This window comes from Budorcas taxicolor, chromosome 5 (genome assembly GCF_023091745.1).
Source record: "Budorcas taxicolor isolate Tak-1 chromosome 5, Takin1.1, whole genome shotgun sequence".
Classification (NCBI taxonomy): domain Eukaryota; kingdom Metazoa; phylum Chordata; class Mammalia; order Artiodactyla; family Bovidae; genus Budorcas; species Budorcas taxicolor.
In genome coordinates this window covers 18,295,124-18,311,025 of record NC_068914.1, presented here as the reverse complement: position 1 = coordinate 18,311,025, position 15,902 = coordinate 18,295,124, and the positions used below count along the sequence as shown (strand labels likewise).

The window sequence follows — 15,902 nt, the reverse complement described above, 5'->3', positions numbered from 1 at the left end:
TGTGCCCATTTTACAGATCAACAAGCTTGAGGCCCCAGGAAATGAGCTGGTGGCCAGTCCTGGACTGTTCTAGTGTTTTCATTCAACAGAGCCATGCTTCCATCCTTTCTCTTTTCCCTTCTCAGACTTCTTCATCCACCTTGAGACATCCCTGGAAAAAAGTGACAAGCTGAGTGCCTGTTCAGACTCAGAGACATGAGACCCCTCCCTCCCTTGAAGTGACAGAGGAACAAAGTTGGGTTGACCCAGATCCTGTTTACCTCTGGACCATGCTCTTTCTCATGCTGTTCTTCTAGCTCTTTCCTCACCCTCCCCTCTCTGGGGCACAGCCACCCTCCCTAGAGAAGGGCCCTTTCGCGGTACACGCGGCTGTGACCTTACACCCTTCCTCTGGCTCCGAAAGCCGAGGCAAGCAGGCCGAGCCCTGAGCCAAGGAGGCCCAGCAATTACATCAGCAGGTGCAAACAAGCAGGCAGGGGCCGGGCCCAGCATCCCATGGGGCTGGGGGTGGAGCTCTGTCCGCCCCACTCAAGTCTGTTTCATTCCCTCCTTCCAGCTTGCATCAGCCTTTTGCAGCTCCGTGTCATCACTGAGTGGGCTGGGCAGCAGCTGGGAGGGCAAGCAAGGTAGGGGGTGGGGAGGAGGACACCTGGCCAGCGCCTGGAAGGTAAAGGAAGACCCTGGAGCTGTTGTTCAAGATGTCAGCCAGTGCCCCTGCCAGCCCTGAGAAAGCTATTGTTTTTCACTACACAGAGAAATCATAACAATTAGCAAACATGCAAGGCATCCCAGCTAGTAAAGCAGAGTCACACTTCTGACCTTGATGTTCCCAACAACCCTGAAGGCTAAAGCAAGTCAAAGTGGCCCCATTTCCCAGAAGGAGAGATTATGGTCTAGAGGGAAGTGGTTTACCCAATATCACCTCATGAGCCAGTGGAAGCACCTGTGTGCTTCAGCCCAAGAAATACGAAGGATTTTAGGAGCCTGGAGGATGAGAAATCCCTATAGTCACCAAGGCAGAAGTAGTCAAAGCCTACTTCCTGGAGGAGGGGGCCCGACTCCTTTATAGAAGGAGAGAGCTACAGACAAAGCTGTAGACTGACTTCTGCACTGACGGTGGGTCAGCAGGCAGAAGGGCCATCACATGACTGGGGGGCTAGGCTGGAAGTGGACTGAGCAGGAGCCTAAGTCAGGGTGTCTGGGTCCTTAACCTTGACCCTTTATTGTGAGCTCCCTGTTGGTGGAGGTGAAGCTTGGTCATTGCTCTCCACACCCTGCGATAGGCATGATGGAGGGGAAGCACTCAGGAAATATCTGATGAATGAATGGAAGAATGGAGGTGAGTCCCTACCTGTTGCCTTGCCTGCCTCAAAGTGCACCTGCATGGCCATCTAGGCCTTCCTCTGGGCCAGTGGCACCCATCTTCCCACATCTCCACCCTTGACAGCTCAGCTGCTCACCCGAGCTCAGGGCTAGAGTGTCGGAACCAGAGGGAGGCCAGGGCAATAGCTTTTGGCTGAGTGCCCAGGTACCCACATTCCAGTCCTAGCTTTGCTTTCAACCCTCTGTGTGGCCTGAGACCAGAAGCTCCCCTCGTCTGGTCCACAGGGAATTCCCAGGAGCCTAGTCCGTAAGGGGCGCCTCCCCTGGGGCCCGTGGAGCCTTAGCTCAGTGCCAGCCTTGTGGAAGAGGCAGAGCAGAGTGTGGTGGAAGGCTGGAGATGGGGAGCCACCTTTCTCCCTTGCCGCTGAAGCCCATTAGGAGCCCAAGCAGATTCCAGGTTCAGAAAAGCACAAGGAGCGCCCACAGAGCCTCTCCCACCCCCACCCCTACCCCCAGCTGCTGGGTGCTCTCAAACTTCTCTCTCTCTGTTCCTCTCACTGTGACTCCATCTCTACCTCTCTCTTCACCTCGCCCGGCTTGTCCAACACCCCATCTCACAGACTGACAAAGGCCAGAATCCAGGCAACCCTCTTTGTCTCTCCTGGTTGCAATTCTCTTTATGCCAGTGTGATGCCGAGGTACCAGTTGTGCCACAGCCACTGACGGGCCTTTTGCACTGGGACAATCCATAGCTCCCCTCTGGTCTCAGGCCCCTCTCTGGAAGTGAAGGGCTTGGAAGCCCTTGGAAGTTCTAAGGGCCCCACAGCCCAGGGGTCTGAGCCACCTCCTAGTACCGCCTGGGTGCCCACAGCCAGCCCTGGGGTGGGGTCTGGCCAGGCATGGTGATGGTGCTGACGGCAGCGGGCGACAGTTCCACAGTTTTTCCACTTTGCAATGTTTTGGCAGCTAGAGAAAGACGCTGGGAAGGCAGGGGAACTTTGTGCCTTGGGGCACTCCAAGAACAGTCCCGACTCTGAGCTTTCCAGGGCGGCATGGGGACACTTTGCCTGGAAGAGCAACGTGGACATAACCCATCAGGCAGCCCCAGGGCCAGAGGCTATACACCTGGGCGTTTTGACTTTTCTGGGACATGGGTACAGGATACTGGCGTCTTTCTTCCCAGCGCCCAAGCATGCAAAGAGATCCTGACGTCCACTGTCCAGTGGCTGTCTGCACCAGCTCTGCGTCCTGCGGCTCCTCCAACTACCTGGAATGCCACGCGGGGCAGTCAGCCCAGCTGGCAAGCACCCTGTGTGATGTATGCGACTGGGAGAGGCAGAGAGGGATGCCTCGTGCACTTTGCTTGTTTAAAAGGTTTAGAAGTCTTCAGTTATCAGCCTTGAAAGAGAGTGTAGGATACAGACTGTGTATGGTGAGACCCTGCAGGTCACAGAACATGAGCACATCTAAGAAAACATGTTAAGACCAATGTCCAGTGTTAATTCTGCTCAGCTGGAGCTGGGAATGGGTGATTTTTATCTTCATCACCATTTTCCCCTAAATTGTAGTCAGAAAAGGCCAAGAAAAGTACTTGCATCAGGAAAAAAAAAAAAAGAGTATTTATAAAATAGAGTCCTACTCCCTCAGGAATCTAGAGCCCAGTTTCTTTGACGAGTTCTGCTGCTCAGATGCTGTGTGGTCTAAGACTAGCACATGCCCTTCTGGTTTCTGTCCTGGAGAACAGTAATTAGATGGTCTCTGAGGTTCTATCAGTTGGTGGCATCCTACAGGATGGAGTTTCCGGAGGGACTGGCTCCCAGGGCCCAGGTTAGCCCAGCCTGTGTCCACCACCTCTGGCTGCTCCCTCCCACCCCCACCTGCCACCGTAGGTATCTCCAGAGAGGCTGGGCAGTGCAGCTGGAGAAAATCTTGTATCCTCAGTGAACCCAGCTAAACAAGCAAACAGGATTTCCAGGCTCTCAAGAAGCTTGCCTTTCAGAGAGTAGACCTGTCCAGACAGACATCAAACAATCAAATAGACAGAGAAGGTAATTCCAGAGAGAGATGAATACTGTCAAGAAAAACAAACAGGACAGTGTAGAGATAGCATCAGGGAGGGGAGAGAATGAATTTGCATTGGGTGATCAGGGAAGGCCTCACTGGGGAGGTGGCCTGAGCTGAGATGTCAGTGACAGGAGTTAGCCCCAGGAATATCGGGAGACAGGAGGGGAGGGGTGCTTTTCAGAAGGAGAGAGCAGCGAAGGTCCTGCCATGACATTAACCAGGCATGTTCAATGGCAGGAAGCACCCTTGGGTGGCCTGGAACCTTTGAAGTCTGGGGGTTTGGTAGAGGTTCAGACTTCATTTCAGGTGCAAATGGAAGCCATCGGAGGGTATGAGCAGGGGAGTGATCTGTTTGCATTTTGTAAGATTGCCCCAGCTGTTGTGAGGAGAGTGGATTTGAGGGAGCAAGAGGGGAAAAGGGGGAACACAGTGAGGCAGGGTCTGGGCTGGAAGATGTGGGCTTGGAGACTGTAGGAGGTTGGTCATGCAGTTTGAAGCAAATCTTCTTCTTTTTAAAAAACAAACAAACAAACAAACTTTATTTTGTGTTGGGATATAGCCGATTAACAATGTTGTGGTGGTTTCCAGTGAACAGTGAAGGGACTTAGCCGTACATATACATGTATCCATTCTCCCCTAACCCCCTTCCTATCCAGGCTGCCGCGCAACATTGAGCAGAACTCCCTGCGCTATACTTTAGGTCCTTGTTGGTTGCCTATTTAAAATATAGCAGTGCGTACATATCCATCCCAGAGAAGGAGGGCACTCCCTTTGTGGGACCCAAGCTAGTGGGTGTTTGATGGAACCTGGTATTGCAGCTCAAACTCACAGCATCTAACTCTGGATGGGGGAGAGATGACCAAATAAGATAGGAGGTTCCTCACAGGCCAGTCACTGTCATTGCCTTAAAGTAGATGTCAGCAGCCCTGAGAAAGGAGCCATGGTCCCAGCCTGGCTGGGGCTCTCTGGGTGTCCAGGGGAGGTGGTTGAGGCTTGTGACCCTGGGCGAGGCATCGGTAGTTCTGCTGGTGTGAGCATGTGTGTCTGAGTGTGACATCCTGGGGGCTGGCACCAGGCTATCAGCGGGCCCTTCCCAAGCTAGGCTAAATGTCTGGTTGGGGCACCCCATACAAGTCCAAAACTTGTCAGGCCCAGACAGGAAAGGGGACCAAGTGCTGGAGTTAGGAAGTTGAGGCCCTCTTCCCTTCCAGCAAGCTCGTGGACTCAGCTGCTGCCCAAGAATCCCTCGGGGTATTGTCAGCCAGAGAACACCTGTGATTTAATGGGAAGAACTTTTGTTTCTTGGTAGCTGAGAGCCTGAGCTTGCCTTTTCACTTCTCAGTGATGAGAAGTGATGAGCCTCAGTTTCCTCTGTGAAATGGAATGCCTGCTTCACAGGATTATTATATTGATGGTGTTTATTGTCCCATTGTGTACTGGATAAGTGGTTATTATCTGGAGGGTAATGGATGAGAGAGTTTTGCGTTCCTTGTCTAAGAGAGGAAGTGGAAGCAGAATGCCCCCTGCTCAGGGCCCAGACCTCTAGGCACAGTGACTAGGACTTGGAAGTGAAAGTGAAGTCGCTCAGTCGTGCCCGACTCTTTGTGACCCCATGGACAGTAGCCTGCACCAAGCTGCTCTGTCCATGGGATTTTCAAGGCAAGAGTACTGGAGTGGGTTGCCATTTCCTTCTCCAGGGAATCTTCCCAACCCTGGGATCGAACCCAGGTCTCTCGCATTGTAGACAGACAATTTACCATCTGAGCCACCAGGGAAGTCCAGGACTTGGAAGTGGAACTGAAAATCAGCCCCAGAGGGACCAAGGCTCAGGCCGGGGGAACCCAGGAGCCAGAGGAAGGGTCTGGGGGAGGGGGGGATTCTGGGCCCATCGGTGTGGAGTACAGCTTCCCAGGCACCACTGAGAGTCTAGGGCAGACCAGCGGCCCGGGAGCTGAAGTGTCCTCTCTCTGTTTTGGAAGCTGTGTGGCCCTTGGCTTCATGCCAGGAGTCTGTGCCTGCCCTGAAGCTTGTCCCCAGCCTCCCATGAGATCCTTTACTTGCCCCAAGTCCTTCCAGGGGAAAGATTTCTCAGGATCAGCCAGACACCCCTTTCGGATGCAGGCTCCTGCCCCAAATGGCCATCTTGGTGAGGCTATTTCCTGTAGCCAGCAGAGGAAATGATGTCATGGGCACAGGCAGGTCTGCAGAGGGTATGGGAAAAGGACTGTGCAAGCGGCCTCCTTTGTTAGGAAGAACTTGGCGCCCCCCAAGCCCACCAGCCCCCATCCGTCATCAGTAACAGCCATTGTAGCCACCTCTGAGGGGAGCCCCGGCCTGAACCCCACAGCCGCCAGAGGCCAGGGCCAGATGGAAGAAGGGCTTTGTGTCCAGGGAGGGGTCCTTGCATATGGGGTTTGTGTGTTTTAAAACATAATAATAAGCGAGCTCCTCTCCCCCCACAACTCTCCCCATTCCCCACTGAGCACATCCACCTCGCACTGAATGGGAGAGATTTTCCATGCAGTGGGAGGTCAAGTCTGGCGAGAATTAGCCGGTGTCCAGGGGCTAGAGAAAGACTGTGATTGCTGATGATAAATGTGCCCAGCATGGAGTGTTTCTTTCTCCTTCACCTCCCGCCTGCCCCCTATTCTCCCTTCCCAGTCCTGCCCCCCATTGTGGGCACCATCCTGCACCAGCCAGCCCTGCTCAGCTACAGATGCCTGTCCCCTGCAGTTGAGCCTGAGGGACCCAGGCCAGACCTTGTCATCCATATGGGCACAGAAACCAGGGGACGGAGGCATCAAGGCCCCCTATACTAAATCACTGCCGCCTCTGAGGTCTCAGTGCTATTGGGCAGGGATGGACCTGGCTAAGATGGACATAGTGAGTTTCCATCCCAGGCATGGGACATACAGAACCCGAACTTTTACCCATAGCCATGCCATGCTGTGCTATCTCCCTCAGCCCTGAATCAGAAATGGGGCTCTCGTCCAGCTTGGCTGTTAATTTGCTGCGTGACGTGGCATTGGTCACTTCCCTTCTCTGAGCTGGTAGAACAGGTTTCAGGACTCCCCGTACAGGGCTTAGCTGGAGAATCCTTCCTGCCTGGCACTTCTCCATGTGGCTGGCATGAGCTCTTCCCAGTTAATACGGCACATTTGCATCTGTATGCTCAGCTGACCTTCCCCACCACACCTCCGAACTGACAGGGCAGCACTTGTTGGTCCTTTTCTCATCAGTGGAGAAACAGGCCTTCCCAAGGTCTCAGCGGCAGAGTGAGTGTTTGAACTGGTCTGCTGGCTGTCAGGCCAGCCCATTCCAATGTGTGCCTGTCCAAGCTGGACCCCATGCTCAGGGTCACCATAAGGGAAGTGCAACCCCTCTGGTCTCCCCTAGCAACTGGTGGCAGTCTCCCCTCCAGGGACGTCTGAGCACTGGGTTTTAGTCCCTTACCCCCTCCTCCCGGGTGTAGCTCTGGTAAATATGGTTTCTTTGTTATCGTTCAGTCACTAAGTCACGTCCGACACTTTGCGACCCCATGGACTTCAGCACACCAGGCCTCTCTGTCCTTCACTATCTCCTGGAGTTTGCACAAACTCATGTCCATTGAGTTGGTGATGCCATCCAACCATCTCATCCTCTGTCGCCTTCTTTTCCTCCTGCCCTCGACCTTTTCCGGCATTAGGGTCTTTAATTTACCTTTGTCCTAAAGTACCTTCCTTCATCTTTAAGGCCCCCGGACTTTGTTTATTCTAATGGCTTAGATTCTGGTACCTCTTAAATAAGCCCAGCGCCTTGACTTCCACCCCATCAGACCTCCCACTTGCCAGGTGTGTCTCCACACTGGGCACTGCCCAAGCCCAGCCCTGGGAAGGAGCATGTAACCTGGCAAGGATCCTGCCGGTAGGCAGAGACCAAGCTTAGACTCCCTGTGTCCTGCAAGCTCCACGCCCCTCCCAGGGCACAGGTACCCTGTCCTGAACATCATGGGGACCCCAAGAACGGTGTGACGTGCCCCCTGCTTTCTAGAAGCAGCCATCCAGCTCTACCAAGGAACCTTCGAGCTGCCCAAAGCAAGCAGGCGCCACCAGACCCCCATCCTCGTCACCTCCTCTCCCTACGTTTTAAGCGGATTGTGAGCAAAAAGGAACTTGCCCACGAGGAAGCCGGATTGGTAACGAGGGCATGAAGAATGGTGCCTCGTGAATGTTTGTGAGAAAGACGAGAAGGCTAGGGCACGTAGGCAGAGGCTAGGACACCATCATGGGGAAGAGGAAGTGCACTGTTTTGCGTGACCTCAGAGGCTGAAATTATAGCAATGGCTAGAACCTCCGACAGCAAATTTCAGGTGAAAGTAAGGAAGACTTTTCTGTTAGATCTGTCTAAAGGAGAACCTGGCTGAGAAAGGCATGGTGAGGTCTCCGTCCCTGGAGGTATGTGAGTCAAGGTTGGATACAGAATTGATGGGGGCGGGGTGGGTGTTGTGCAAGACAGCCCTTGGAGTAACCTCTATCCCTGTGAATCTGTGCATCCAAGTGAGATTAACTGACAGGAGATCCCATACAGGCAGGAACAGGTAAATGAGAAGTGAGGGTTTGAATGGAACCCACCACCAACAAACAGTTCCTCCTCCTCCCTCCCCGGCCCCGCCACAACATTGTGCCTTAGGGCCCCAGTAGGTGCTGGGTCTTTGAGCCAGAATAACAACGGCAAGAAAGTTGACCCCACTTTAAGCAAATTTGCTTCATGAGAAAAACTTTACCCAACAGGGCCATGTCCTCCATTAACAGATTCCCCAGCAGTCCATCTTCAAATATCAAAATGTGGGAACCAGAGTGCCACTCAGGAAGTTGACTCAACCAACTTCCTGATTTTACAGACGGGGTTCCTGAGGCCTGAGAGGAAAGCCACATGGCAGTGCCAGTCCCCAGCTGGGCTGCAAACCCAGGGCTCCTGACTTCAGTGGTTTTTCTTTTCCTGTGTTTGACTGTCTTTGGTTACATCTGTGTAAGGATGCTTCCTCTTTCATACCTTCATTTTGGATTCAGTTCAGTTCAGTCGATCAGTTGTGTCCGACTCTTTGCGACCCCATGAATCGCAGCACGCCAGGCCTCCCTGTCCATCACCAACTCCCGGAATTCACTCAGACTCACGTCCACCGAGTCAGTGATGCCATCCAGCCATCTCATCCTCTGTCGTCCCCTTCCCCTCCTGCCCCCAATCCCTCCCAGCATCAGAGTCTTTTCCAATGAGTCAACTCTTCACATGAGGTGGCCAAAGTACTGGAGTTTCAGCTTTAGCATCATTCTCTCCAAAGAAATCCCAGGGCTGATCTCCTTCAGAAGGGACTGGTTGGATCTCCTTGCAGTCCAAGGGACTCTCAAGAGTCTTCCCCAACACCACAGTTCAAAAGCATCAATTCTTCAGCGCTCAGCCTTCTTCACAGTCCAACTCTCACATCCATACATGACCACAGGAAAAACCATAGCCTTGACTAGACGGACCTTAGTCGGCAAATTAGCTGGGCCATTTGTGGATGCAGCTGTAAAGGCAGGTTGCATTTTTGCAACTATAGGTTCAAATGCATTCTGCTACTGGAAAACTACACTTTATGTGAGTCATTTTCCCACCAGGAGGAAATCCAGATCTGGCCTGGCAGTGGCAAAGCCTCCTCCTCAGGGACCTTCTCTTAAAGGTATTTTATTCTTCCCTGTGAAGATGGGGCAGTGGGGAGAGCGGTAGAGAAGCCAGGGAGATGGTGACCAAGGGCTACAGCTCTGAGCCTGCAGAAGTGGCTTCCTCCCACTGACCAGGTGACTCAGGCAAGTCCCTTGATGCCCCGTGTCTTCATCTGTAACACGGGAAGATAATGCTCACCTAGGCAAACTACTTGCAACATCCCCCAAACAGTGGACATAAATGCCAGTTCCGAGTGTAGAAGTCAGATTCAGGTATCCAGCTGCCTGAATGTGCTTCCCAACTCTGCTGTATAGTTTTACAGCCCTGTGCCGGTTACTTATAAACTCTCTTGGTCTCAGTTTCCTCATCTGTAGTATGGGGATAATAATAGTACCTATCTGATAGAGATGTTGTTACCAGAGGGATATGGTTCTCAAATTGTGTGCTTAGGCACCTTAGGATGGTATAGCAAATTCACAGGGGTACTGTGGGCTATTTTGAATCTTCAAAGAAACACAGCGATACTGGACAGCTGCCAGATACTGCAACAACTACTAGCTCAAGATAGCTTACAATTTTAGCATCACATCACACTTCTTTCCTTTACATGGCACCATGCCTTTGCAAAGCTGGGAAATTTGGCATTTGGGAGTACCCCAAGGCAAATTATGAGGTAGCAGTGTCTGCTATGATTCTAAGATTTGAGGTATTGTGCCATGTTCAACAGGCACACATACATCCTCATTATAAGTCAGTGTGGCCATTCAGAAACGGAATACTATTTTTTCTTTTAATTTATGAGTATTATTTATTCTAATAGGCTTCCCAGGTGGCACTAGTGGTAAAGAATCCGCCTGCCAATGCTACTGAGTTATTAGGAGGTCACACCCTCACACAGACACGTAAGCTGGTTGGATTTAACTACTTAATAAACAGAACCATTAGGAATTTATTTTGGTTTTGGGGTAAAATTACTGGGTAAAAATGACCAAAACACTGAAGACCAAAAAAGTTTGGGAAGTTTGGTCTAGGATTGTTGAGGGGCTCAGTGAGTTCATTGAAAATACCTTCTAAAAGCCTCTGGTAGAGGAAGCGCCCAGGAGCTCCAAGGCTTTATTCTTCTTTCCCCTCTTAAGCTGGAGAGGGCAGGCTCAGGTGGCCCTCCCGAGGACCCCTGAGGAGCCTTCGTCAGCCACTAAGGGCCAGCAAGCCCTTGGCCCAAGCCAGGGCCAAGGAGAGGGTGATGTGTCCACCTGTCAGGACTGGGGCCCAACTCAACCGCTACCCGGGGCTGGCAGCACCCCGCCCCCCCAACACACACAACCCTTTCATTTGTGTTCACTGAGCACCTGCTGTGTGCCAGCCAGCGCCTAGTCTGCTGATGGGGCCCTGGGGATAGGAACCTCAGGTTGCCCTTGGTTCTTCTTCTTTGTCTTCTGGGACGCCTGGGGCTAGGGACCTTGACGAGTGGGCAGCGGCTGTGTCAAGAGCCCCTGGCACTGCCCTGAATGACGGGGAGGCCGTGACGAGAAAACCCAGGCATCCTCCAGCCGAGACTAGAGCGGAGTCTTTGAGCCAGGGTTGAGAGGAGGGGTGGGGTAGGCAGGGCGGGGGCCCCGGGGCCACCAGACTCAGGCCTGCTGCCCTAATAGATCTCTCATGTTTACTTTCCTCAGTCGAGTCTGCACCTGCTTTACAAATGAGCTGCATTAAGGTTATAAGACAAAGTCATAAACGCACCCTGCAGTGCCACATGGAGCCAGGACTCTGTCACCTGGCAGCTGGGGGCTGCATGGTTAGGAGGCAGGGCAAGTCTGTAACTGCACCCATGAGCTGCCCTTGTGGCCACCATCCCCAGAGGGAGGCCCATTCCCCCCGTTTCACAGATGACGCTCCTGAGGCCAGTAAGGACTGGTTGAGACCAAGGGGTGTCTGGGTCTGAAGCCTGAGCCCAACACTCCTCGGTCCCAAGACTGATGCAGGATGCTGTGGCAGGAGGTGGGTGTGGAGTCCTCTTGGCTCCACCCTGCTCTCCCTAAAACTGCCTGGCCTGGCGGGAGGGCCACAGTGAGCAGCTCTCAGGCCACCGTGTCCAGTTCCCTGGGCACTGTGTCATCTCGCCATCAACTGCCCACACTCCTAGACCCTAGACTGCCAGTTTACCTACAGAGAAGGTGTCTCCCTGTCTGGCAGAGGGAAGCAGGTGTGGGGGAGTCCTGGCCTGGCCTTAGGAATCCGCAGCTTAGATGCCCACTAACCAGGTGACCGTGCATTAGTTTGGATGGACTTCAACCTCCCCAACTTTGAAACGAGAAAAACAAGTCCTGGCCTTGCTAGCCCTTTGGTGTACATGTGTGCATGCCCAGTTGCGTCCGACTCTGTGCAACCTTATGGACTGTCACCCACAAGGCTCCTCTGTCCGTGGGTTTCTCCAGGCGAGAATACTGGATTGGGTTGCCATGCCCTCCTCCAGGGGATCTTCCTGACCCGGACATCAAACTTGTGTCTCCTGCATTGTAGGTGGATTCTTGACCGTTGAGCCACTGGAGAAGCCCAGTCTTTTTGTGAGAGAGTCCCATAATTGTAGACACCTGGCCAGTGTCAGGGTCTATTAGGATTCTCAGGTATGGGGACCCTCACAGTGTCATGAAGCTACTCCAGGGATAGGCAGTGTGGAGTCCTGTTTGGGATAGGCAATATCCCAAACACTGAAATCTGATTTCCTGGGTTCAGACCTTGGCTCTGCCTCTCGCTAGCTGTGTGACCTTGGGCAGGTTGCTTAACTGCTCTGAACCTCAGCTTCCCCCATCAATAAACTGGGGACCAATATATCATACCTTACAAAGTTGTTGCAAGAATTCGGTAAGTTAACTGTGTAACTGAAAACATAGTAGCTAATTCCAGGGAAGCATTCGTTGCTATTTTGATGCAGCAATTTGTACCTATGGTGCTAGACCTCTTCTCCTAGGCACTCATGCTCGTTTATCTCGCCTGATCCTCAAAAGAGCCCAGAGAGAGGAAGTGTGTTCATTTGTCCGTTCACTTCAGAGACAGAGGAATAAGGTCGGAGTAATGAGACAGAGTATGGGCTCTCCTTGGGTCCCGTACATGCCAGATGGAGCTGGATTCCTCCTCCTCCTTGCTGGCTTCACCTTCGCTCCCCCAGGCCGTGCACACACACCCCACCCAGGCCCCAGAGCTGAGAGCCAGTGACAACCTGTGCGTTTTCTCAGAGCCCACATCTTAGCAGGAGCTCATGGTCCCCCAGGAGATGACATGGCTTAGACATGGCGGGCACATGTTGTTCATTCTGCTCTTGAAGAGCTAGGTGTCCCTTTGGCAGCTCTACCCACAGGGGTAGAGTGTGTCCCACCCTTGGCCTCCTGGGACCCCAGCTGCACTTGAGGGACGCAGCGCTGGGACAGGGACAGGAGTGCAGAAGGCTGGCAAGGGGCTGGGCAGACACACACCCTTGCAGCTTAATTTGCTGTTTCCTCGGGAGCAGTTAGCAGAGGACAAGTCCCCCACCGCTTGTCCCCAGCCAACTGATTGTTTGGCGCTTGGCACTGGAAAGTCAATTTTCCTAAGTGGATTGTAAACTAGTTGCCTGGCCCGGCCTGGTTTTCCTCCCTCCCTACGCTGGTGGTGGCCAGGCCCCTCTCCCTTCCTGTTTGTCTCACCTCCCGAGGTGCTGTTCTTTCCAGGGACGCGGGCAGGGCCAGGGTTTCCATTTGGCCCCTTTGGGGGAGGAGATGGCTGCCGGCACAGCCTCAGTGACTTCCCAGCTTCCCTGTGTCCTCATCCATGGGCCAAGGGTGTGGATTTGGCTGAAGCGGGTGGATTAGAGCCACAGACCAGAGGAGGGGAGGGGGTGGAGGGGAGGCTGCAAGGAACGTGGTCTGCCCCTCCACGTTGCTGCCTGCCTTGGACTTCCGGGAAGAGGAGGCACTCTGGGAACAAGCACTGGGGAGCCCAGCCTGGCGCTGCCACCTCACCTCACCCCTCCCCTCACCCCTGCGGGACTTCATCTTCCCATGTCCATCAGCCTGCCTGGCTGGGGCTGCAAAGGGCAGCTGTGGCCTCGGGGCAGAGCTGGCTGGGTTTGCGCTCCAGCCTCAGGCCCGTTTCCAGCTTTTCACATGCTGTGGCATCACCACGGGAAACTGGAGGAAGACCCTGGAAGGCCAGTGCAGGGGATCCTGGAGAGGACCGGAGAGGGGTGTCCTTGCCCTGATGGATTGCCTCACCTCCCTGGGCTCCCCTGCCTCCTCCATCTGTAAAGAAATAGACTCACATAGCATCATAGAGCTGGGACTGACTCCAAAATACACAATCCTAAAAGCAGGGCACAGTGGGGAAACTGAGGCCCCAGAAGTGCCAGACCTTGCCTAGGTCACAGCAGGCATCCTGGCAGGTCTCCTCCAGCTACCCACCCCTCTGTCTCCCCCCAGCTGCTCTCTCTGTCGCAGCCCCCAGGGGATGGAAGGGACCTGGGACCTCCCACCCTTGGCCTCACAGAGCCCTCCACTCTCCGCAGGCACTGACTCGGGCAGGGAAGAGCTCCCCGACTCCTTCCCATCGGCGCCAGCAGAGACGCTGCCCCACTTCCTGCAGGAGCCGCAGGACGCCTACATCGTGAAGAACAAGCCCGTGGAGCTGGGCTGCCGCGCCTTCCCTGCCACACAGATCTACTTTAAGTGCAATGGCGAGTGGGTCAGCCAGAGTGGCCACATCACCCAAGAGGGCCTGGACGAGGCCACCGGTGAGCCTGCGCCACCCCACCCCACCCCCCGCCGGCACCCCCCGGCCACTCCGAGCCCAGAGGGCTCTGGGCCTGGCTCCACACTGACTCCATGTGAGCCCTCACACAGCCACGGTCCCCCCAGGGCCTCAGGTTCCCCTTGGGTTCACCCTGGATCAGTGTCTGACTTTGGGTGACCAGCTGAAACAGCACCACATCGCTTGCTGAGTGCTTGCTCCCTGCTCCAGTTCCCTTCCAGCCTCTGCTTGCATCAGAGAGCAGGTCCAGTCCGGCACTAGGGTTCTTCCCCCCTCTCCCCAGCACCTGCTCTGCTCCCTGTTGAGAGAGAGGAGCTGGTCCTGTCTCACAGCCCTGCCCCCAGCCCCAACCAGAATTCTCGACCAGGTCCTCTGGGTTTGTGAGAAGTGATACTGCTTTCTGTTCACGATACTGATGCAACACTTCATTCATAGAAATTAATTGGTTTAGGTTTTTTTTTAAAAAAAAGCGAACCAGCTTAGGTGCAGAGAGGCCCGGCAAGTGCAGTGGTGCAGGTGTTCTTGGGTAAGGGTAGCAGGAAGTGAAAGAGGAGGAGAAGAGAATATTAAGAAGGAGATCAAGCCCTGAGCCTTTGGAGTGGGAGCACTGACTCCAAGACCCTAGACCACCCGAGAACTAACCCTGCTGCTGCTGCTGCTGCTGCTAAGTCGCTTCAGTCATGTCTGACTCTGTGCGACCCCATAGACGGAAGCCCACCAGGCTCCTCCGTCCCAGGGATTCTCCAGGCAAGAACACTGGAGTGGGTTGCCATTTCCTTCTCCAATGCATGAAAGTGAAAAGTGAAAGGGAAGTCGCTCAGTTGTTTCCGATCCTTAGCGACCCCATGGACTGCAGCCTACCAGGCCCCTCCATCCATGGGATTTTCCAGGCAAGAGTCCTGGAGTGGGGTGCCATCGCCTTCTCCGGCACTAACCCTAGGGAGTATCAAATAGTGAGAACTCACACAAAGGAAACCACTTGAATACAAGACCAGGCATCACCCAACCACCTGGAGCAACCTGTGCAGGATGCCAGGATGCTAAACCACAAAGAAAACAAAAATGCAAAGCCAACCATCAGCAGACAGGATCACCACCTCACTCAGCCTTGCCCATCAGAGGAAAAACAAACAAAAACTCAGCACAAATCTCACCCTAAGCTTACACAAACCACTGGACCAACCTTAGGAGGGCAGAAACCAAAAGGAAGAAAGAATTCAACCTTGAAGCCCGGGAAAAGGAGACCTCAAACACAATAACTTAAAAAAAATGATGAAAAGGCAGAGAAATACTACATAAATAAAGGAACAAACTAGAAACACAGAAGTCCAAATAAATGAAGGGGAAACAGGCAAAACTACAGTCATCAAGACAATACGTCACAAAAACAGAAATATAGACTAATGGAACAAGATAGAAAGCCCAGAAATGAACCCATGCACCTATGGGTACCTTATTTTCAACAAAGGAGGGAAGAATATACAATGGGGCAAAGACAGCCTCGTCAATAAATGGTGCTGAAAAACGGGACAGCTACATGTAAAAGAACAAAATTAGAACACTTCCTAACACCATACACAAAGATAAACTCAAAATGGATTAAAGACCTAAATGGAAAACATAGGCAGAACACTCGATGACATAAAGCAAGAGCCTCTATGACCCACCTCCTAGAGTAACGGAAATAAAAACAAAAGTAAACAAGCGGGACCTGATTAAACTTAAAAGCTTTTGCACAGCAAAGGAAACTATAAGCAAGGTGAAAAGACAACCCTCAGAATGGGAGAAAATAATAGCAAATGAAACAGCTGACAAAGGATTAATTTCCAAAATATACAAGCAGCTTGTACAACTCAATGAGGAAATGGACAAAACTACAGTCATCAAGACAGTATGGTCCTGGCACAAAAACAGAAATATAGACAAATGGAACAAGATAGAAAGCCCAGAAATGAACCCATGCACCTATGGGTACCTTATTTTCGACAAAGGAGGCAAGAATATACAATGGGGCAATTGTATATTGCCCCATTCAAAACAACCCAATCAAAAAGTGG

The 15,902-nt window shown here is 53.0% G+C and overlaps 1 protein-coding gene across 1 annotated transcript in view; it reads left to right on the top strand.

Moving 5' to 3' along the window:
• UNC5B (unc-5 netrin receptor B) overlaps positions 1–15,902 on the top strand; it is an 88,099-nt gene that overhangs the window by 53,459 nt on the left and 18,738 nt on the right. Inside the window, exon 2 of the mRNA XM_052640041.1 lies at positions 13,604–13,828. Coding sequence (XP_052496001.1) covers positions 13,604–13,828 — 225 coding nt within the window. The remainder of the gene's footprint in view (positions 1–13,603; positions 13,829–15,902) is intronic.